This window comes from Mustelus asterias, chromosome 10, assembly GCF_964213995.1.
Source record: "Mustelus asterias chromosome 10, sMusAst1.hap1.1, whole genome shotgun sequence".
Lineage (NCBI taxonomy): Eukaryota > Metazoa > Chordata > Chondrichthyes > Carcharhiniformes > Triakidae > Mustelus > Mustelus asterias.
Window position 1 is genome coordinate 4,896,287 of NC_135810.1, and position 22,750 is coordinate 4,919,036.

Below are 22,750 nucleotides of genomic sequence, written 5' to 3' on the forward strand. Positions count from 1 at the left end.
GCGACTGCGAAGGAACAGCGATATATTTCCAAGTCAGGATGGTGAGCGGCTTGGAGGGGAATTTGCAGGTGGTGGTGTTCCCATGTACCTGCTGCCCTTGTCCTTTGAGATGGAAGTGGGTTTCGAAAGTGCTGTATAAGGATCTTTGGTGACTAGTCTGTGAGACAGCTCTCCCAATTTTGGCACTAGCCCCCAGATGTTCGTAAGGAGGACTTTGCAGTGTCGACAGGGCTGTTTGTTTTGCCGTTGTCTTTTCCGGTACATAAGTCGATGCCAGGTGGTCTGTCCGGTTTCATTTCTTTGTTGAGATTTTGTAGTGATTGTTACAAAATTGAGTGGCTTGCTAGGCCATTCCAGTGGGCAGTTGACAGTTAACCACATTGCTGTGGTTTTGGAGTCACATGTAGGCCAGACTAGGTAAGCATGGCAGATTTCCTTCCTTCAAGGACATTATTGAACCAGATGGGTTTTTCTGACAATCAACAATGGATTCACGGTCATCAGTGGATTCTTAATTCCAGATATTTTTTTTATTGAATTCAAATTCCACCACCTGCCGTAGCGGGATTCGAACCCAGGTCCCCAGAACATTAGCTGGGTTTCTGGATTAAGAGTCTAGCGATAAGGCCATCGTCTCCCAATTGCCCTTGAGAAGGTGGTGGTGAGCTGCCTTCTTGAACCATGTGCAGCCATGGAAGTGCCGTGGTCCAAGTGGTTCGTTGATTGTCAACCATAATCTGGGACGGAGCCCCGTCAGCAGACGTCAGGGCGGGCGGTAACCAGAGAGGTTGGTTTTAAGGAGCGATTGAAAGGAGTGGAGGGAGAGGCTGACAGTGGGAAAGGGCCAGAGGGAGAAATTCAGAGCTTTGGAGCCCCGGAAACTGAAGGCCTCTGCAGGAATGATGTGGATGAGCAAAAGGCCAGAATTGGAGGAGTGCAGATTTCTCTGAAGGGTTGTATAGTGCGGGAGGAACAAGGCCATTGGAGGGTTTTGAAAACTAGGGTGGCCAACTTTGCTTGGGTGGAAATTCCTGGGCTAAAATCAGGAATTTAAATAATACTGAGTGGAAATGGTAACTATGTTCCAGTGAACCAATCTCATGAGGGGAGATGTGGAACTGAAAATCTTTTATTACAGAAGGCACCCCTGTCTGGGATTTGAAGATATGAGCAATAGGGGCGAATTTTCCCATTCCGTCCACCATGGGAATCGGAGCGGGCAAGGGGTGGACCGTGGAAAACTCCATTGAGCTCCAGCAAGATTTTCCGGTTTCGGGACGAGTGTGGCCGGAAAATCCCGCCCATTACGTCTGAAAGAGTGATTTTGGTCGCAATCCGCTTCTCATCATGTCTGGCTTCCCACAATTTGGGGGAGATTGTGGCACAGTGGTAATGTCACTGGACATCCAAAAGCCCAGGCACATTGTTTGGGAACACAGGTTCAAATCCCACTATAGCGACTGGTAGAATTAGAATTCAGTTAATAAATCCAGAATATAAAGCTGGACTCTGTAATGGTGTCTGTCATTAATTGTTGGGAAAATCCCTCTGATTCACCAATATCCTTTAGCGAAGGAAATCTGCCATCCTACCCAGTCTGGTCTACATGTGACTCTAGACCCAAGGCAATGTGGTTGACTCTGAATGCACCCCTCTGCAATGGCCTAACAAGTCACTCGGTTCAAGGGCAATTAGGGATGGGCAACAAGTGATGCCCACACCCCATGAAAGAATAAAACACAGTCTGTAACATTCAAAATTAAACACTAATGTTTGCAAACCTCCCATTTCAAAAATGTATTCAGCACTAGGATCGAGCTGGCTGGAGGTGATTTAACTTGAGGATCACCACACCTCAGGCGAGGGGCAAGGTTGAGAAGGCGGGGCCCATGAATAACCTCAGCCGGTACAGGAATTGAACCCATGCTGTTGGCGTCGCTCTGCATCACGAACCAGCCATCCAGCCAACTGAGCTAAACCGACTCCCCAACATAGAGCCGGCACAGTGGTTAGCACTGCTGCCTCTCAGCGCCAGGGACCTGCGTTCAATTCCTGGCTTGGGTCACTGTCTGTGCGGAGACTGCACATTCTCCCCGTGTCCGAGTGGGTTTCCTCTGGGTGCTCCGGTTTCCTCCCACAGTCGAAAGACGTGCTGGTTAGGTGCATTGGCTGTGATAAATTCTCCCTCAGTGTACCCGAACAGGCGCCAGAGTGTGGCAACTCGGGGATTTTCACAGTAACTTCACTGCCGTGTTAATGTAAGCCTACTTGTAACAATAATAAATAAACTTTAAAAAAACTTAACTTACAACACTTAGAATCATAGAATAATAGATTACTTGAAAAGTATCCAGAGATTAATCCTGTCAGTGATGTACAAGAATTGGATAATTAATTAAAATTTAAGGCTCAATTTAATTATTGCTGGTTTTAAAATTAACATTTAATTCAAGTCTTCTTTTCCTTTGCTCACTTTCCTTTCTTCACATGTTTTCTCACCTCTGCTGTGATTGTTCACCGATGGTTCTACAGTGGCGACTAGGGGATTTTCACAGTAACTTCACTGCAGTGTTAATGTAAGCCTACTCGTGACACTAATAAAGTTTAAAACTACAGTGCGCAATTCCATTCACAACTCCTACATCACCTACATCAGAACATAAGAAATAAGAGTAGGAGAAGGCCTTGTATCCCTCCGCCTCGAGTCTGCTCCTCCAGTTACTAAGATCATGACCATCTTCTGCTTGAATACCATTTTCCTGCTCTATCTCTGTATCCCCTGTCAATCCCCGGCCCCGATGAGAGTATTCTCAGCGACTGAACATCCACAGTTCTCTGGTGTTGAAAGCTTCATCCATTCACAACCCGCTGAATAAAGAGGTTGACTCAGAAACTCTTGTGACATTTAAGAAGTATTTAGATATTCACTTCATTAATTTGGTATGTAGATAGGCTGGAAAATTGGGCGGGGATCCTGGATTCAGGATTCAATCCTGGACCGGGGAGCGGCGCGGGCTTGGAGGGCCGAAGGGCCTGTTCCTGTGCTGTATTGTTCTTTGTTCTTTGTTCATAGAGGAATCATAGAATTCCTACAGTGCAGAAGGAGGCCATTCGGCCCATCGAGTCTGCATCGACCACAATCCCACTCAGGCCTTATTCCCATAACCCCACACATTTATCCTGCTAATCCCCCTGACACTAAGGGGCAATTTAGCATAGCCAATCCACCTAACCTGCACATCTTTGGAGTGTGGGAGGAAACCGGAGCACCCGGAGAAACCCACGCAGACACAGGGAGAATGTGCAAACTCCACACAGACAGTCACCCGAGGCTGGAATTGAACCCGGGCCCTTGGCGCTGTGAGGCAGCAGTGCTAACCACTGTGCTACCGTGCCGTCCACTTGTGCTGCTGTAAACTCAAGAGCTTGGGCCAAAGGCTGGAAAACGGGATTAGTGTAGTCAGATCTTTGTTGACCAGTGTGGACATGCTTCTGCACTGTAGGGATTGTATGATTCCATGAATAGAGGGAAAGCTGTCCAGTCAGCCATTTCTATGAGCTGCTTGACATCTCATTATTGTATCCCAAAGATCCCAGGTTAGTCAGTTATCGTATGCATGGAACATCTAATGGAAATTCAAAGATCATATGAGGGCAAAATGAATAGTAAAGGCTGATAGGTCGAGATCGAATGGTCTGTTTCTATGCTGTACGTACTACGTAACACAGATATCAGAAGGACATATTTCACACAGAGGGTCGTGGGGGCCTGGAATGTGTTGCCGGGCAAGGTGGTGGAGGCGGACACACTGGGAACATTTAAGACTTATCTAGACAGCTATATGAACGGAGTGGGAATGGAGGGATACAAAAGAGTGGTCTAGTTTGGACCAGGGAGCGGCGCAGGCTAATTGTTCCTTGTTTCTCGTTTCAAGGCTTCATTCTATGATCATCTTGCTGGTGCCAGTACAGAGCGAGACTGCGGATAGTTGGGAACCTGTCTCAGGGGCAGGGAATTCATATGGTGTCGTGGAAGTGGAAATGACTAGGGTTGGGAAGCATTTTCCGATCGGGGCCATTGTGATCTCCTGGACTCGTTTCGATCGCCTCAGGGGGTCGGAGAGGAATTTCCCAGATTTTTTTTTCCCCATATTGGCCCTGGGGTTTTTCACTCTGGGTTTTCGCCTCTCCCTGGAGATCACATGGTCTGGAATGGGGGGGTAGGGGTGAGTTAATAGGTTGTGATGAACAAAGCATCATAGCTGTGAGGGACAGCTCGGTGGATAGGATATTGGTATGTAGATAGGCTGGAAAATTGGGCAGGGATCCTGGATTCAGGATTCAATCCTGGACCAGGGAGCGGCGCGGGCTTGGAGGGCCGAAGGGCCTGTTCCTGTGCTGTATTGTTCTTTGTTGTTCTTTGTACGTGAATCTGCAGAAATGTACAAACGCAATTAACATTTCCATTATGGGGCGGCACAGTGGTTCGCACTGCTCACAGCGCCAGGGACCCGGGTTCGATTCCCGGCTTGGGTCACTGTCTGTGCGGAGTTTGCACATTCTCCCCGTGTCTGCGTAGGTTTCCTCCAGGTGTTCCGGTTTCATCCCACAGTCTGAAAGACGTGCGGGTTAGGTGCATTGACCCGAACAGGCGCCAGAGTGTGGCGACGAGGGAAATTTCACAATAACTTCATTGCAGTGTTAATGTAAGCCATACTGGTGACTTATAAATAAACTTAATCGAACGAACAGATTACCTGGAGCCTTACAAAATAATCAGCAGATACTTCAGAGTTAGCAATAATCTGCAGACATTTGCATCATATCCGTGATATAATGAGCTTGTTTCAAAACAGAAATGCCTCACCTTTCAAACGTATATTCACTTTCAGCCCTGAAGAAGTACACATGTGACTTGAACTGCAGCTTGAAGACATAGTCCTTGTGGATATTGTCGGATTCTGCAGGAATAGTGACGGAATAGCCTAGCAGCGGCAAGCTAGCTAGCGGGTGATTATCCTAAAGAAAAAATCCACAGCATAGTCAGAGGCTGCAAACCAAACATTTTCCACTGGGAAACAATAAGAACAACAAGAAGGTGGCACAGTGGTTAGCACTGCTGCCTCACAACGCCAGGGACCCGGGTTCAATTCTTGGCTTGGGTCACTGTCTGTGTGGAGTCTGCACGTTCTCCCCGTGTCTGCATGGGTTTCCTCCAGGTGCTCCGGTTTCCTCCCACTGTCCAAAGACATGCAGGTTAGGTGAATTGGTCATGCTAAATTACCCCTTAGTGTTCTGGGATGCGTAGGTTAGCAGGATTAGTAGGGCAAATATGTGGGATTACGGGGATAGGGCCTAGGTGGGATTGTTGTCAATGCAGACTTGATGGGCCGAATGGCCACCTTCTACAAAGTAGGATTCTATGAACACCACTGAATGCAACTTCCAGGTTTTTATTTGGAAGCCAAGAGTCGGATTTTCCCAGTCCCAATTGGCTCCAAGTGGAGACTGGTTGGTATAAAAATGACCGCCACATTCCACAGCCAGAGATCCCATCTCCCTTTCCGCCCTCTTGGATTTTCCCAAGGGATGGTGGGGGGTGGGGTTTGGGGGGGGGGGGGGGGGGGGGGGAGGAGTGCAGTGGCAATGAGGCCAATTAATCTTGCTGTGGGCTTATTAAGAATCTGTTTTCCACATTTCCCTGAGGGTTTAGCATCATCAGATCAGCTAAGGGGATCAGAGGACCATGTCTGGGGCAAGTCACGCGAAGAGGCAGGAAGAGCTTATAATGCAGGTAAGTAATAATGTTTTTAATAGGCTAAAGGTCTTAGCCTATGAAGTCTTTGAAGTAAAAGTTCAAAGGGTCATCACATTCCTGGCATTGTGTGGGTATCGGAGAATGGACACAGCTATCTGGATCTGAACACCAGGTTCCTTGTATATCAACTGTGTTAACTAACTCCTAGTGGAGAACTTTGACTGAGTTGTTACTTAAGCACTCACAGAATCATAGAAAGCTACAGTGCAGGACGCGGCCATTCAACCCATCGTGTCTGCACCGACCACAATCCCACCCAGGCCCTATCCCCAAAACCCCATGTATTTACCTTAGCTAGTCCCCTGACACTAAGGGGTAATTTAGCACGGCCAATCCACTTAACCCACTTATCTTTGGACTGTGGGAGGAAACAGGAGCACCCGGAGGAAACCCAGGCAGACACAGGGAGAACGTGCAGTCTTCGCACAGACAGTGACTCAAGCCGGGAATCGAACCCGGGTCCCTGGCGCTGTGAGGCAGCAGTGCCAACCACTGTGCCACCGTGCTGCCCACAAAAGTGACACTTACTGACACTGCAACATCGTTGAGTTAGGAGATATGTGCTTGTAATGTTTCACTCTGCAAGTAAATAGACACTGAGGAAAGATTGGCTCCAGCTTCATCCTCCACCAGCTGACTGTCAGAGGTTTAACACCAGGAAGAGTGCTGATGGAAAGGGTGCTGCACCCTCAGAAATCAAGACCATCAAAGATGAGGAGCAGCAGCTCAGAGAGGAAGGGTAGAGCACCAGGCATCAGGGGGCCAGAGGAGAAGGTGAACAGTACAGAGGACAGGAGACACTACCCTGAGCACAGGGTCTACAGGCAGACAAAGCGATGGCGTTGTTCCAGTGTCAAATGAGACTGTGACTCTCCAGACAGATGGTCACGGACTGTTGTGCCCCCATCAATGCAGACATTTGCAGCAATCCATAGATGGTTGCATAGCTCAGGTGATCTCTTCACTGATGCTGGACAATGCATCAGGGTCAGAGCTGATGGGGGCATCGCAAACTGAGAGGGCACTGGGTCTGGTGCCTGGTGAGGTCCGGTGATGTCCTGCAACATCCTCTTGAAAGAGTCTTGCTCCTTCTGCTGTGCTCTCCACAACATGGCCTTCCGGAGGGGTGTGAGGCACTGGAATGGATTAGCTCATCAGGAGAGGAACAGGAGTTAAGACAGGGAGAAGAATTGGTGGCAGAGGAAGATGACTCTGAATGGAGGTGTCCTCCTCTTGCCACCCTCTGGGAAGGGGGCTTCTCTCTGCTCCCTCATGGTTCTCTAGCTCCCCTAAGATCTCACTTCCTTGTTCCGCAGTGAGAGGCTTTGAGACAAACTCTCTCTCAGGGCAACCAGCAGCTGGAGTGAAGGTTGCCATGGGTGAAACTTGCATCTATTCTGTCCCCATCGGCTTTCATTGGACAGGAAACCCATCTCCATGTCAGTAAAGGGCTCAGCCTCGGGAAAACCTGAACTTCAGCCAGTTTCCCAGCGGAGGATGATTCCTGACACAGAAGCAGATCAGACTCCTGTTTCCCATCCCCAAGGAGATAATTAGGCTAAAGGAATCCAAAGTTGACAATTTGTGGGAAGAGAGAAAAGGGTGGAGCTAAATACTCTCGGAGAGAGAAAACAGGGAAGGGAAAGAGTGGAAAACAAATGGAATAAGTTTGGAAAGACAGAATGTGATACAGATCGCAAAACTCTCAAAGACAATTACACAAAGAAAGACAATGAGCAGGATCTTCCGGCCACACTCGCCCCAAGATCGGAAAATTCTGCCCGAGGTCAGTGGACCTTTGCATGGTCTTTGTCCCACCCGCTCCGATTCCCAGGCGGCGGGACGGGAAAATTCCATCCTATCTGTTTTGTCCACGAGTAGTAGCTAATATCAGGTTCCCAACCATTCACAAAGAAGCCCATCAAACTGAGTTTCCTTATTAGTCTTAATTGTTGCTAAGAGATTTTTCAGTCCTTGGGAGGGGTTTTCAAACTGAGGCCGTGCCTGCTTTCTCGGGTGGATGTAAAAGATCCCACAGCACAATTTCATAGACAGACAGGGGAGTTCCCCTCAGCATTCTGAACAATACTTATCCCTCAACCAACATCGCGAGAAGAAATTCTCTGATCAATATCATATTGCTGCTTGGGCGAGTTTGCTGTGTGCTGATTGGCTGCTGCGTTTCCTGCGTTAAAACAATGAACTCACTTCGAAAACACTTCATTGGCAGTTACGCACTTTGGGAAACCCCAAATCATTTTGTCCTTCGATTGATTGCCTTAATTTTATTTTGTTGCTTTGATGGTTTCTAAATAAACCCACAGGATTCTGGTCCTGACAAAAATCTTAGTTTTGAAATTTTTAATTGATCCTCCAGCTTCAACAGCTTTCCGGGAAGTGGAGGAGGGGGAGGAGGGGGGGTTGGGGGAGTTCCAGATTCCCACTCCCCGTTGTGTGAGGAAGTGCTCCCTGACATCGCCCCCTCAACAGCCTGGCTCCAATTTGAAGATTCTCTCCCCTTGTTCTGGACTCCCCACCAGAGGAAATAGTTTGTCTCTATCGATCCTATTAAATCCTTTAATCATCTTTAATCCCTGACTTAGATCATCTTCTTTACCCGAGGGAATACAAATCCCTAAATCTCTCCTACAAGAAAATGGGGAGCAGCCTTAATCTGAAACTTCAGGGGAAAAAAAAACTCAATTTCAGGATTCGTGAGGGTGTAGGTGAATAGAGCCACAGGAAGTAATTTAAATGCTTTTTATATTTAGAGATTTAGCTTTAATTCGTTCATGGGATGTCATAGAAATCATAGAAACCCTACAGTACAGAAAGAGGCCATTCGGCCCATCGAGTCTGCACCGACCACAATCCCACCCAGGCCCTACCCCCATATATTTTACCCGCTAATACCTCTAACCTACGCATCCCAGGACACTAAGGGGCAATTTTAACCTGGCCAATCAACCTAACCCGCACATCTTTGGACTGTGGGAGGAAACCGGAGCACCCGGAGGAAACCCACGCAGACACGAGGAGAATGTGCAAACTCCACACAGACAGTGACCCAACCGGGAATCGAACCCAGGTCCCTGGAGCTGTGAAGCAGCAGTGCTAACCACTGTGCTACCGTGCCGCCCTCACCCAGTGGGCGTCACTGGGTCAGCATTTGTTGCCCATCCCTAGTTGCCCTTGAACTGAGTGTCTCGCTCGACCATTTCAGAGGTCAGTTAAGAGTCATCCACATTGCTGTGGCTCTGGAGTCAAATGTAGGCCAGACCGGGTAAGGACGGCAGATTTCCTTCCCTAAAGGACATTAGTGAACCAGATGGGTTTTTCCTGACAATCAGCAATTGTCTCATGATCATCATTCAACTTTTAATTCTAGATTTTTATTGAATTCAGCTTTCCCCCTCTCACATGAGGGTGATGCGAACCCAGATCCCCAGAGCATTACCCTGGATCTCTGGATCACTAGTCTAAGTCTAGTCTCGGGCAGCACAGAGGTACAGTGGTTAGCACTGCTGCCTCACAGCGCCAGGGACCCGGGTTCGAATCCCGGCTTGGGTCACTGTCTGTGACGTCTTCACGCCCTCCCCGTGTCTGCGAGGGTTTCCTCCGGGTGCTCCGGTTTCCCCCCAACAGTCCAAAGATGTGCTGGTTAGGTGGATTGGCCATGCTAAATTCTTCCTCAGTGTTCCTGAACAGGCACCAGAGTGTGGCAACTAGGGGATTTTCACGGTAACTTCATTGCAGTGTTAATGTAAGCCTATTTGTGACAATAATAAATAAACTTAAACTTTAAAACTAGTGACAATACCATTAGCTGGCCCAGAACATCCCATAGCGTGTTTGCAGTGAGTGAGGTAATTTTAATATTGCAATCACTGAGGGTACACTTTTGTCTTTTAAAAAGCGTTTAGACAGTTACATGGGTAAGATGGGTATAGAGGGATATGGGCCAAACATGGGCAACTGGGACTAGCTCAGTGGCTAAAAAAAAAGGCAGCATGGACAAGTTGGGCTGAAGGGCCTGTTTCCATGCTGTAAACCTCTATCACTCTATGTTGTAAATAGGACCTCAAGATAATATCCTCGAACACTGTACACCCAATCCCACCAATACTCGTTTACTCTGGTGTATGACTTACCTGATGTGATTTGTAGAAAAAGAGGCAGAAATTGGTAAAAACCACCCAAAGCTTTTGCCAGCCGTTGCTGTTTTTGAATTTCCTCAGCAGGTTTCCAGACAGCTGGTTCTGAGGTGGGAAGAAAGCACAAATATCAGGGTGCCATAAAACAGGCAGAACGCTACGCGGCGATCGCAAAAGAGACATTACAAACAATGAGTAAAAGACCAAGGTGGTGAAAATACAGCCCGCCAGTGATTATGTTTTAGCAAAGGAAGACTTGCTCCCAAAAGTTGCCAACCCTCCAGGATTGTCCTGGAGCCTCCCAGAATTGAAGATTAATCTGAATCCAACCCCCAGCCAACACGACGGAGAACAATCATAGAGTCATAGAGGTTTACAACATGGAAACAGGCCCAACTTGTCCACGCCGTCCCTTTTTTTAACCCTTAAGCTAGTCCCAATTGCCCGCGTTTGGCCCATATCCCTCTGTACCCATCTTACCCATGTAACTGTCTAAACACTTTATGGAGTCATATAGGTTTACAGCATGGAAACAGGCCCTTCGGCCCAACTTGTCCATGCCGCCCCCTTTTCTTAACCCCTAAAGTAGTCCCAATTGCCCACTTTTGGCCCATATCCCTCTATACCCATCTCACCCTTGTAAATGTCATAACGCTTTATAGAACCATTGAGGTTTACAGAATGGAAACAGGCCCTTCGGCCCAACTTATCCATGCCGCCCCTTTTTTTAACCCCTAAGCTAGTCCCAATTGCCGACGTTTGGCCCATATCCCTCTATACCCAGCTTACCCATGTAACTGTCTAAACGTTTTATAGAGTCATAGAGATTTACAGCATGGAAACAGGCCATTTGGCCCAACTTGTTCATGCTGCCCCTTTTTTTAACCCCTAAGCTAGTCCCAATAAACCATTAAAATAAACCATTTTTTCCAATAAATCTTTGGAAAAAATGGTTTACTTTTTTCCTAATTTCCTCTGAACACTGGTTTGCTTGGGGATAAACATTTTGGAGATGGAGGTGGGGGGAAGTCTATTTGACTGGGAATTGGGATGGGGTGAGGGGGGGCGGGGGTGCACGGAGGAAGCGTGCAGTTGGTGATGAGCAATCTCCAGGAATCATCCAAGCAGAGTTGGCAACCCTTAAATTCAACTGCACAATGATACGCAAATTCAAATCTCGGGCGAATTGCTAAGCTTTTTTGAAGGGAAGACTAAAATAGGCATTCACCAAAATAAAAAAAACTGAGGGAAGTCTTGTAAATAATTGCTCTCCAGATTCAACTCATGCCAAGGAAATATTATTGGGTGATTCTAAGTATGTAAAGAACAGAGTTATTTATTCATACTTTTGCCAATTAAATGCATTGGACAACTGTGTTATTAATAAGAAAGTCCAGATTCATCCAGGCAAAAATTCAACCCCTGTTACCAGGACTCTACTATTTGTCCAGAATGGTAAGAAGTCTCACAACACCAGGTTAAAGTCCAACAGATTTATTTGGAATCACGAGCGTTCAGAGCACTGCTCCTTCATCAGGTGAGTGGAAAGTTAGGTTAACTAGCTCGTGATTCCGAATAAACCTATGGGATTTGGGGTGATGGATTGAGTTATAAGGAGAGGCTGAATAGACTGGGACTTTTTTCTCTGGCGCGTAGGAAGCTGAGGGGTGACCTTATAGAGGTCTATAAAATAATGAGGTGCGTAGACAAGGTAGATAGTCAATATCTTTTCCCAAAGGTAGGAGAATCTAAATCCAGAGGACATAGGTTTAAGGTGAGAGGGGAGAGATACAAAAGCGTCCAGAGGGGCAATTTTTTCACACAGAGGGTGGTGAGTGTCTGGAACAAGCTGCCAGAGGTAGTAGTAGAGGCGGGTACAATTTTGTCCTTTAAAAAGCATTTAGATAGTTACATGGGTACGATGGGTAGAGGGATATGGGCCAAATACGGGCAATTGGGACAAGCTTAGGGGTTTAAAAAAAAGGGCGGCATGGACAAGTTGGGCCGAAGGGCCTGTTTCCATGCTGTAAACCTCTATGACTCTAAACCGGTGTTGTGAGACTTCTTACTGTGCCCACCCCAGTCCAATGCCAGCATCTCCACATCTTATTCAGAATGGCCATTCCCTCGTACTATTTCACCAACTTTTACAGATGCACCACAGAAAGCATCCTTTCTGGATGCATCACAGCTTGGTATGGCTCCTGCTCTGACCAAGACCACAAGAGACTACAGAGGTTTGTGAATGTAGCCCAATCCATCACGCAAACCAGCCTCCCATCCACTGACTCCATCTACACTTCCAACTGCCTCAGAAAAGCAGCCGGCATAATCAAGGACCCCACGCACTTCAGACATTCTCTCTTCCACCTTCTTCGGTCAGGAAAAAGATACAAAAGTCTGAGGTCTACATCCCAGCTATGACTGTAACACTACATTCTGCACCTTCTCATTTCCTTCTCTATGAGCAGTATGCTTTGTCTGTATAGTGTGCAATAAACAATACTTTTCACTGTATCCCAATACACGTGACAATAATAAATCAAATCTAATATATTGTCTGCATACTGCCACCCATTAATGCAACTACTCTCTATTCAAACCACCATTGTACAGAGGAACTTCCAAAACGTTAGATCCCACTTAACCTGATTAGAATCTTACTTTAACACCTCAGAGCTTACTCAGTTACATCTTTCATTGTTACCAAAGGAATGTGTCTGTTCATTAGAATGTGATCAACACAGTGCGGGTTAATATGTTGTCAGCTGTAGTATAAACAATCGAAGCAGCATCTTAGTTTTACATTTGGCAAAGGGAACCTTCTTAGTTAGACTATGGTGATCATTATTTGCTCACTTAACTGCCACAATTTTGCATCCACGTTTGACGGGAGTGCAAATGGCAACGTGGGCGCAAAAATATCACAGGATCGCTACAGTGCAGAAGAGGGCATTTGGTCCATCAAGTCAGCACTGACTCTCCGACAGAGCATCCCACCCAGGCCCTATCCCCACTAACCCTTCGTATTTACCCCGCTAATTCCCTTAACCTACACATCTTTGGACTGTGGGAGGAAACCGGAGCGCCCGGAGGAAACCCACGCAGACATGGGGAGAACATGCAGACTCCACACAGACAGTGACCCAAGGCCGGAATTGAACCCGGGTCCCTGCTGCTGAGAGGCAGCAGTGCTAACCACTGTGCCACCATAATTCCTTCACAAGCAAGACATTCAATATTTAGTGATATTAAATTGGCCAGGATTTTCCAGCCCCGTCAGTGGCGGACATTGTCCTGAGTGGGATGGGGAAATTCGGGGAGCAGCTCTGTCAATTGACTTTTTGGCCACTTTCCAAATTTTTCCGTCCCACATCAGGAATACGCGCCCCCCACCCCCGCCCATTGGTGGGACTGGAAAATCAAGACCCCTATTTCAATTTAAATTTAACATGGTATGTGTATTTCAATCCTTGCTCCCTTGCGCATCATCTTTTGACATTGTTGATGTGTCGATCCCTACTTTGCAACCAGACCATCTCACTAAGGCTCCTCCGACAGCACCTTCCAGCTCTATCATAGAGGAACTGGGGCAGCAAATATATGGGAACACCACCACAAAGAACAAAGAAAATTACAGCACAGGAACAGGCCCTTCGGCCCTCCAAGTCTGCACCGACCATGCTGCCCATCTGAACTAAGACCCCCTACCCTTCTGGGGACCATATCCCTTTATTCCCATCCTATTCATGTATTTATCCAGACGCCCCTTAAAACTCACGATCGTATCTGCTTCCACTATCTCCTCCGGCAGTGAGTTCCAGGCACCCACCACCCTCTGTGTAAAACAACTTGCCTCGTACATCTCCTTTAAATCTCACCCCTCTCACCTTAGACCACCTGGAGGTTCCCCTCCAAGTCATTCACCATCCTGACCTGGAAATCTATCAACTGTTTCTTTGCAGTCGCTGGATCAAAATCCTGGATCTCCCTCCCTAACAGCACAGTGGGTGTACTTACACCACACAGACTGCAGCGGCTCAAGAAAGCAGCTCACCACCACCTTCTCAAGGGCAATTAGGGATGGGAAACAAATGATGGTCTAGCCAATGAGGCCCACATCCCATAAATTATTTTTAAAAATCAAGATCTGTGGTCTGATCTGATCAAATTTACTTTGGTTTAAAACACCACCATTATATACTGTTCAGTCTCATTCTACTAGATTCAAGTTAAAGAAACTGTCATTTTTTGATTGATGGTTGAGATTCCATTTGGCTCCAGCTTACAACTTTTTGCTTACGTTTTCATTTATTTTACACCATGTCCCGCAATAGTGTAAAATCTAATTTCAGTTTTGCTTTAAAGACATGATCTATGGCTATGACTTTCCAGACTAAAGTTGGATCATTAACATTAGAGAATCCCAATTGGACTCCCAATGGAGATCTACTCAGCATGTCTCAGCTGCAAGGAAGCAAAAGATCAACCAGGAATCTTATTTCTGATCAGCTTCCAGTGTTTTGCGCTGGAGTGTGTTCTGTGGAATTTTACAGCACAGACACAGGCCATTCGGCCCAACTATGCTGGTGTTGATGGTCCACACAAGCCTTATCTCACTCTTTCAACATATCCGTCTTATTTTCTCCTCACGTAGCTGCCCCTCAAATGTATCCAAGCTATGCACCTCAACATCTTCATGTGGCAGTGAGTTCCACATTCTCACTGCTCCCTGAGGGAACAGATTTTCCTGAATTTCCTCCTGGATTAATTAGTGAATGTCCTGTGCTGACAACATCTCTTATTTTGGGCTCCCGTACAAGTGGAAACATCAGGCGGGATGTTCCGGCCCCACTTGCCCCCAAACTGGAAAATCCCGTTCGAGGTCAATGGTCCGCGCCCTCCCCCTGTCCACTATGATTGCCGTGATGGGTGGAACAGGAAAATTCCCCCCCATCATTTCTACATTGTCCTTCTCAAATGTGCTTATACATACAGTCATCAGAAATCAGTTTTCCTGCTAAACTGCCAATACCTACTATCCCAGAATTGTTACAGTGTAGAAGGAGGCCATTTGCCCCATCAGGTGAATAGGAAGCAGCTGTTCCCCTTGTTGAGGGGTCAGTCACGAGTTGGCATAGATTTCGGGGAAGGGGCAGGAGATTCAGAGGGGATTCGGGAAAAATAAATTTCTCTCAGAGAGTGGTGGGAATCTGGAATGCGCTGCCTGGGAAGGTAGTGGAGGCCGGAAACCTCACAACCTTTAAAAAATATTTGGATGAGCACTTGAAACAGCATAACATTCAAGGATATGGGACAAGTGCTGGAAAATGGGATTAGGGCGACTTTAGTGGTAGTTTATTCGATGACTCGATGGGCCGAAGGGCCTTTTCTGTGCTGTACAACTCTATGACTCTTTGGGCGGAATTTTCCCGCCCCGCCCATCATGGGAATCGTAGCGGGCGAGGGGCGGACCACGCAAAGGTCTGTTGACCTTGGACGGGATTTTCCGGTCTTGGGGCGAGCGAGGCCGGAATGTGTCTGCTCCGGCCCTCTGAATGAACTATTCACTTAGTGCCATTTTCCTGCCTTCCCCCCCCGTAACCCTGCACATTCTTTCTTTTCAGACAACAATCCAATTCCACCTTGAAGGCTTCGATTGAACCTGCCTCCACCACACTCCAAACCCATAACCATTCGCTGCATGAAAAAGTTTCTCCTCATGTTTCCATTGCTTCTTTTTCCAATTACTTTAAATTAAAATGCCCACTTGTTCTCGATCCCTCAACCAATGGCTGCAGGTTCTCTCCAGCTACTCTGTCCAGACCCCTCATGATTTTGAATACCTCCATCAAATCTCCTTTCAACACAAGAACTAGGAGCAGGAGTAGGCCATCTGGCCCCTCGAGCCTGCTCCGCCATTCAAGAAGATCATGGCTGATCTTTTCGTGGACTCAGCTCCACTTACCCACCCGCTCACCATAACCCTTAATTCCTTTACTGTTCAAAAATTTATCTATCCTTGCCTTAAAAACATTCAATGAGTTAGCCTCAACTGCTTCACTGGGCAGGGAATTCCACAGATTCACAACCCTTTGGGTGAAGAAGTTCCTTCTCAACTCAGTCCTAAATCTGCTCCCTCTGATTTTGAGGCCATGTCCCCTAGTTCTAGTTTCACCCGCCAGTGGAAACAACCTCCCTGCTTCTATCTTATCTATTCCCTTCATAATCTTATACGTTTCTATAAGATCTCCCCTCATTCTTCTGAATTCCAATGAGTATAGCCTCAGTCTACTCAGTCTCTCCTCAGAAGCCAACCCTCTCAACTCCGGAATCAACCTAGTGAATCTTCTCTGCACCCCCTCTTCTCCAAGGAGAACCATAGAATCCCTACAGTGCAGAACGAGACCATTCAGCCCATCAAGTCTGCATTGACAACAATTCTTCAGATCGATCCTGGACACTGACTGGCTGCTGCGGAGCTCTTAGAAATCATAGAAACCCTACAGTGCAGAAGGAGGCCATTCGGCCCATCGAGTCTGCACCGACCACAATCCCACCCAGGCCCTACCCCCACACATTTTACCCACTAATCCCTCTAACCTACACATCTCAGGACACTAAGGGACAATTTTTAACCTGGCCAATCAACCTAACCCGCACATCTTTGGACTGTGGGAGGAAACCGGAGCACCCGGAGGAAACCCACGCAGACATGAGGAGAATGTGCAAACTCCACACAGACAGTGACCCGAGCCGGGAATCGAACCCGGGACCCTGGAGCTGTGAAGCAGCAGTGCTGACCACTGTGCTACCCGTGCCGCCCTGCAAGATTCCGTAAGGTGGTAGAGCCGCCATTGTCCCAGATGACCATAGGCTGTTCTCACCTATAAACGGTATGCTTTGTCTGTATAGCACGCTAGAAACAATACTTGTCACTGTATCCCAATACATGTGACAATAATAAATCAAATCAAATCAATTGTCATCTGGCCTAATATCACCTCACCTGACTTGGTGTTCTCTGTGAAGCGCCTTGGGGCCTTTCATTACGTTAAAGGCGCCACACCAATATAAGTTGTTGTTGTGGCTGCTGCACCTTGAGGTCAGGCTGGAGTACCAGTGGAACAACACCACGGTCCCGTATACAATGCTCCTTTCGTTTCAGGAGAAATTTAAATTCCTCACCTTCCCACAGACTGATTTCGAGCCTCTTGCTAAAACGTTAATTAGCGTGGCGATTTAAATTCAGCCTGGCTGTGTAATTGAGCTATCGGTGACATGACAAGCCCCCGCACCACATTTCAAACACTAGCAGAAGCAAGATTTGGCAAGTTAATTATAGCCCCGTTTGCCAAATCCAAGTGCCGAGGCAGCTGGCCGGCTTAACTTATCTTTTACTGTTACCTCGATAATCCTGACGCAATCATAAAAGGAGAGAGTCTGCGCTCGATACCAGCAGACATGAGATATGGCAAGAGGGCGGTGATTATTGATCAGTCCAGAGGGGAGAGAGGAGGCAGAGTCACTAACTGTGGAGACATCTTCTATCACACCAGCAGGACAACAAGAACAAAAAGGAGAGAAGACAGAGACAGACTGTAAAAGATGCAGGGAGCAAGGAGAAGACAAACAGTTTTGTACATGAGTCGTAAATCGGGTGGCCAACCCTCCAGGATTGCCTTGGAGTGCCCGGGAATTGGAAGCTGATCATCGTACAATCCTTACAGTGCAGAGGGAGGCCATTCGACCCATCGAGTCTGCACTGACTCTCCGACAGAACACCCCATCCACGGCCCTTTCCTTGTAACCCCATGTATTTACCCCACTAATCCCCCTAACCTCCACACCTTTGGACACTAAGGGACAATTTAGCGTGACCAATCCCCCTAACCTCCACACCTTTGGACATTAAGGGACAATTTAGCATGACCAATCCCCCTAACCTCCACACCTTTGGACACTAAGGGACAATTTAGCATGACCAATCCCCCTAACCTCCACACCTTTGGACATTAAGGGACAATTTAGCATGACCAATCCCCCTAACCTCCACACCCTTGGACACTAAGGGACAATTTAGCATGGCCAATCCACCTAACCTGCGCGTCTTTGATCTCGAGGCAAATGAAAATAGGGGAAATGAACACAATTGATGTGTTTCTTTGAGAAAATATTTCATTTAGAAAACGTTTGCTTACTACACACATTAAAGAGAAACCAATGGAGAGATAGGACTGCTCGACTGAACTTTACAATCATCTAATTGGATAATGAAGTGTGGTTTCGCATTTTGATTGGCCATGGGAGGCCATGCGCATCACATGTTTGCTGGTGCCGGGCTGGTGGTAGACAAGTGGTCATGGGATGTCATCTCCAGGAATACGGCCAAAGAGAGTTGGCAACTCGAGTTGTAATGTGCACACAGACATGTCCATCTGTGCAACAAGAAGGAGAGTTAGATCTTGATAGAATGCCTGAAAGAGAAGATGCTTTAAAAGGAGCCAAACCAACCTTACCTTAAGGATTTGTTAAAAAGCGATTAAAATGCTCACATCACACAGTATTTCATATGATCTGCCAGATCTGTGTCACATGCAAGGCTAGAAATCTCTGCCAACAATCCTACATAGAAGTTACAGCACAGAAACTGGTATTGATGGTCCACACGAGTGTTGTAGAATCATAGAATCCCTACAGTATTGTAGAAGGCCATTCTGCCCATCGAGACTGCACCAACTCTCCAACAGAGCATCTTATCCAGACCACACCCCCTGCCCCAACACCATCACCCCACAAATTTACCCCGCTAATTCCCCTTACCTATACATCTTGTGACACTAAGGGGCAATTTAACATGGCCAATCCACCTAACCTGCCCATAAGTAGAATATTCTCAGTCTAAAGCAGGAGTCAGATTATTCTTAAAGTAACATTGGTTTAGCCAGAGAAGGACAGAAACAGGTGTGGTGAGGTACTGTGGAGGAGGTGCCAAAAAGGATCACATTAAGAGACTGTGGCAGTTTCAGGCTTTTGGCAGAGAGAGAGAGATTCACTTTGTAAATGTGCAGGTAGAACAAATAAACATGACACAGAGGACAGACACTGGTGTGTTTCTGGAAAGCAGGAGAAACTTTTTCCAAAGAAGGGAATGCAAAATAAGGGATCACGGGCAGGATTCTCCCATCTCGTTCACCCAGTCCGCCCCCCCGACCCTGCTGCCAGCAAGAACAGAGAATTTGGCGTTCGGACAAAGCTTCATTCACTGCAGCGGGACTGGAGAATCCCAGCCGCGGGTGAGGTTGGAGAATTCCGCCACATAAATTATGACTTGAATCCCACAAAAAAACCCGGAAGCTTCAGACAGGCAGGGAGGAGCCCTTCCAGCTAAATTTGTGATTCCTCCATGCCATTTATTTGGTCCTTGGGGCATGAGGTACTGGAGATGAGCAGAGAGGATCAGAGAATTGGCTTCACTGTTCACTGAAGTTTATATTGGATACGTTCTTGCCTCCCAGGCAAATTTTGGAGTTTACCCGCACAGGAAAAGAATGTTCCGATTACCCTCCTCCCTACTGACGCACAAATGAGGATAAAGGATGGCGGTAAAGCTCAGATCGGTTTGGCAATATCTGTGAAGAGAAACAGAGTTATCAGGGAGTGGCATTTTCTGCCCCCCTCCCGCCTCTGTGGAGACAGCCCACCTTTCGCTGGTGGTGGGATCTTCTGGTCCTGCCGCTGTCTACGGGATTTCCCGTTGTTCGAACCCTTCACCACCACCGGGGGGACCCATGGCAGGGTGGCAGGGGGTCCCCACCGGCAGGACCAGAAGGCAGAGAGTGGCTGTGGAGGGGTCTTTCTCTGCATGGAGGTCAGTGACCAGTGGAGTGCCCCAGGGATCTGTTCTGGGACCCTTGCTGTTTGTCATTTTCATAAATGACCTGGATGAGGAAGTGGAGGGATGGGTTGGTAAGTTTGCTGACGACACCAAGGTAGGTGGTGTTGTGGATAGTTTGGAGGGATGTCAGAAGTTGCAGCGAGACATAGATAGAATGCAAGACTGGGCGGAGAAGTGGCAGATGGACTTCAACCCGGATAAGTGTGTGGTGATCCATTTTGGCAGATCCAATGGGATGGAGCAGCAGTATAAAATGAAGGGTACCATTCTTAGCAGTGTAGAGGATCAGAAGGACCTTGGGGTCCGGGTCCATAGGACTCTTAAATCGGCCTCGCAGGTGGAGGATGCGGTCAAGAAGGCGTATGGCGTACTAGCCTTCATTAATCGAGGGATTGAGTTTAGGAGTCGGGAGATAATGCTGCAGCTTTATAGGACCCTGGTTAGACCCCACTTGGAGTACTGCGCGCAGTTCTGGTCACCTCATTACAGGAAAGATGTTGAAGCCATTGAAAGGGTGCAGAGGAGATTTACAAGGATGTTGCCTGGATTGGGGGGCATGCCTTATGAGGATAGGTTGAGGGAGCTTGGTCTCTTCTCCCTGGAGAGACGAAGGATGAGAGGTGACCTGATAGAGGTTTACAAGATGTTGAGGGGTCTGGATAGGGTGGACTCTCAGAGGCTATTTCCAAGGGCTGAAATGGTTGCTACGAGAGGACACAGGTTTAAGGTGCTGGGGGGTAGGTACAGTGGGGATGTCAGGGGTAAGTTTTTCACTCAGAGGGTGGTGGGTGAGTGGAATCGGCTGACGTCGGTGGTGGTGGAGGCAAACTCGTTGGGGTCTTTTAAGAGACTTCTGGATGAGTACATGGGATTTAATGGGATTGAGGGCTATAGATAGGCCTAGAGGTGGGGATGTGATCGGCGCAACTTGTGGGCCGAAGGGCCTGTTTGTGCTGTGGCTTTCTATGTTCTATGTTCTATGTTCTATCCCGTAGGCAGGGATGGCCGGAGATTTCCGCCCAATGCTTCAGGTTGAGGTGACCAGAAAAGACAAAACGTTGCCACATTGAGGGATCCAAACCGAATGATCGTAGAAGAGGTCTAATCCAAGAGTGAAAACAATATCAGCCAGAGGGAAAACCTGAATCACTGGTTGTCCACAGGTCCAGAGGAGCTTCACAAGAATGATTGCAGGAATGAAGGGTTTGTCATATGAGGAGCGGTTGAGGAGTCTGCGTCTATACTCGGAGTTTGGAAGGATGAGGGAAGATCCAACTGAATACTGAGAGGCCTAGATAGAGTGGATGTGGAAAGGATGTTTCCACTAGTGGGAGAGACTCGAACTCGAGGGCACAACCTCAGAGTGAAGGGACGCTCCTTTGAACAGAAATGAGGAGGAATTTCTTCAGTCAGAGGGTGGTGAATCTATGGAACTCATTCCCACAGAGGGCTAAGGAGGCCAGGTCATTGAATGTCTTTAAGACAGAGATAGATAGGTTCTTGATCAATAAGGCGATCAAGGGCTACGGGGAGAAGGCAGGAGAATGGGGATGAGAATCATATCAGCCATGATTGAATGGCGGAGCAGACTTGATGGGCAGAATGGCCTAATTCTGCTCCTATATCTTATGGTCTTTTAATTCCCATGCCAAAGATATTAATCAGTACGAGGAGGAGGTTTGATGTTAATCTGTAAAAACAGTCATAACAGTCACCCCAACCTCCAACGTTGGGCTGAATATTACCGGGGGGAGGGGGGTTTGATTGATTGGCTCACTCCACCGCTAGCAAAACTGGCATAAAGCTCACCCTTTACAAAGCCCCAAAACCCCACGGGCAGGCTAAACCCGGGGCAGTGTGGAACTTCTACCCTCACTGAGGAGGAGGTGAGGCCCTGGGGCAGATACCGGACAATCGGATTGGCTGGCAGCTCAGTCAGTCCTGGCAGTGCCAAGATCACATGAGTGGGCGCTGCCGGGACTGCAACGAGGAACTGGAAGGCCGAATGGACCCCTGGAAACCAGGTAAATCTGGCGTCTTGGGCAGGGAGGGTCTGGGCTTGTCAGAGAGAGAGAGGGGGGGAGGGGCAGTGGGGGATTGCGGGCAGTGGGTTCAAAGCAGCAGGTGGATAGAAAGAAAAGGGGGTCGGTGGCGGGGGGGGGGGGGGGGGGGGGGGAAGCTCTATCTTGCGGGGGGGCTGCCCCAGATCTGTATAGGGCATCATCCAACGATAGAACCCCACTTTCCTCCAATCATTTGAAGAAATTATGTTAAAAATCGAGCTGCCCACTCCCACCTGAGTGCCCAATGCCAAATGTATCATGGGCGTGGCAGCGAATTGTCAGGTTAATTGACTTGGTAACGGGCTTAATTTGACCATTCATTATGTATTTAAATAGAGCGGGCAGATTTGAGTGTCTGCCCACTCCCCGTATTATGGGGGTGAGCCGGGAGTGGGTGGGATGTTGGTGTGGGCCCTGTTTTATGTGCCACCCCTCCCTCCCAGAGGGTCACTTCAATCGCAGCTCATTAACTCTGTTTCTCCATTCACAGATTCCACCTGACCTGCTGCATGTTCCCAGCCCTTTTTATTTATTTCAGAATTTCAGCATCTGCATTATTTTGCTTCATAAAATCATAGAACCCCTACAGTACAGAAAGAGGCCATTCGGCCCATTGAGTCTGCACCGACCACAATCCCACCCAGGCCCTACCCCCATATCCCTACATATTTTGCCCACTAATCCCTCTAATCTACGCATCCCAGGATACTAAGGGGCAATTTTAGCATGGCCAATCAACCTAACCCGCACATCTTTGGACTGTGGGAGGAAACCGGAGCACCCAAAGGAAACCCACGCAGACACGAGGAGAATGTGC

General features: G+C 47.7%; 1 protein-coding gene across 1 annotated transcript in view; it reads right to left on the minus strand.

Annotated features, from left to right (window-relative positions):
* LOC144499508 (FERM, ARHGEF and pleckstrin domain-containing protein 1-like) overlaps positions 1-22,750 on the minus strand; it is a 308,252-nt gene that overhangs the window by 5,194 nt on the left and 280,308 nt on the right. Inside the window, exons 25-26 of the mRNA XM_078221540.1 lie at positions 9,970-10,077; positions 4,868-5,019 (exon numbers count right to left, since the gene is read on the minus strand). Coding sequence (XP_078077666.1) covers positions 4,868-5,019; positions 9,970-10,077 — 260 coding nt within the window. The remainder of the gene's footprint in view (positions 1-4,867; positions 5,020-9,969; positions 10,078-22,750) is intronic.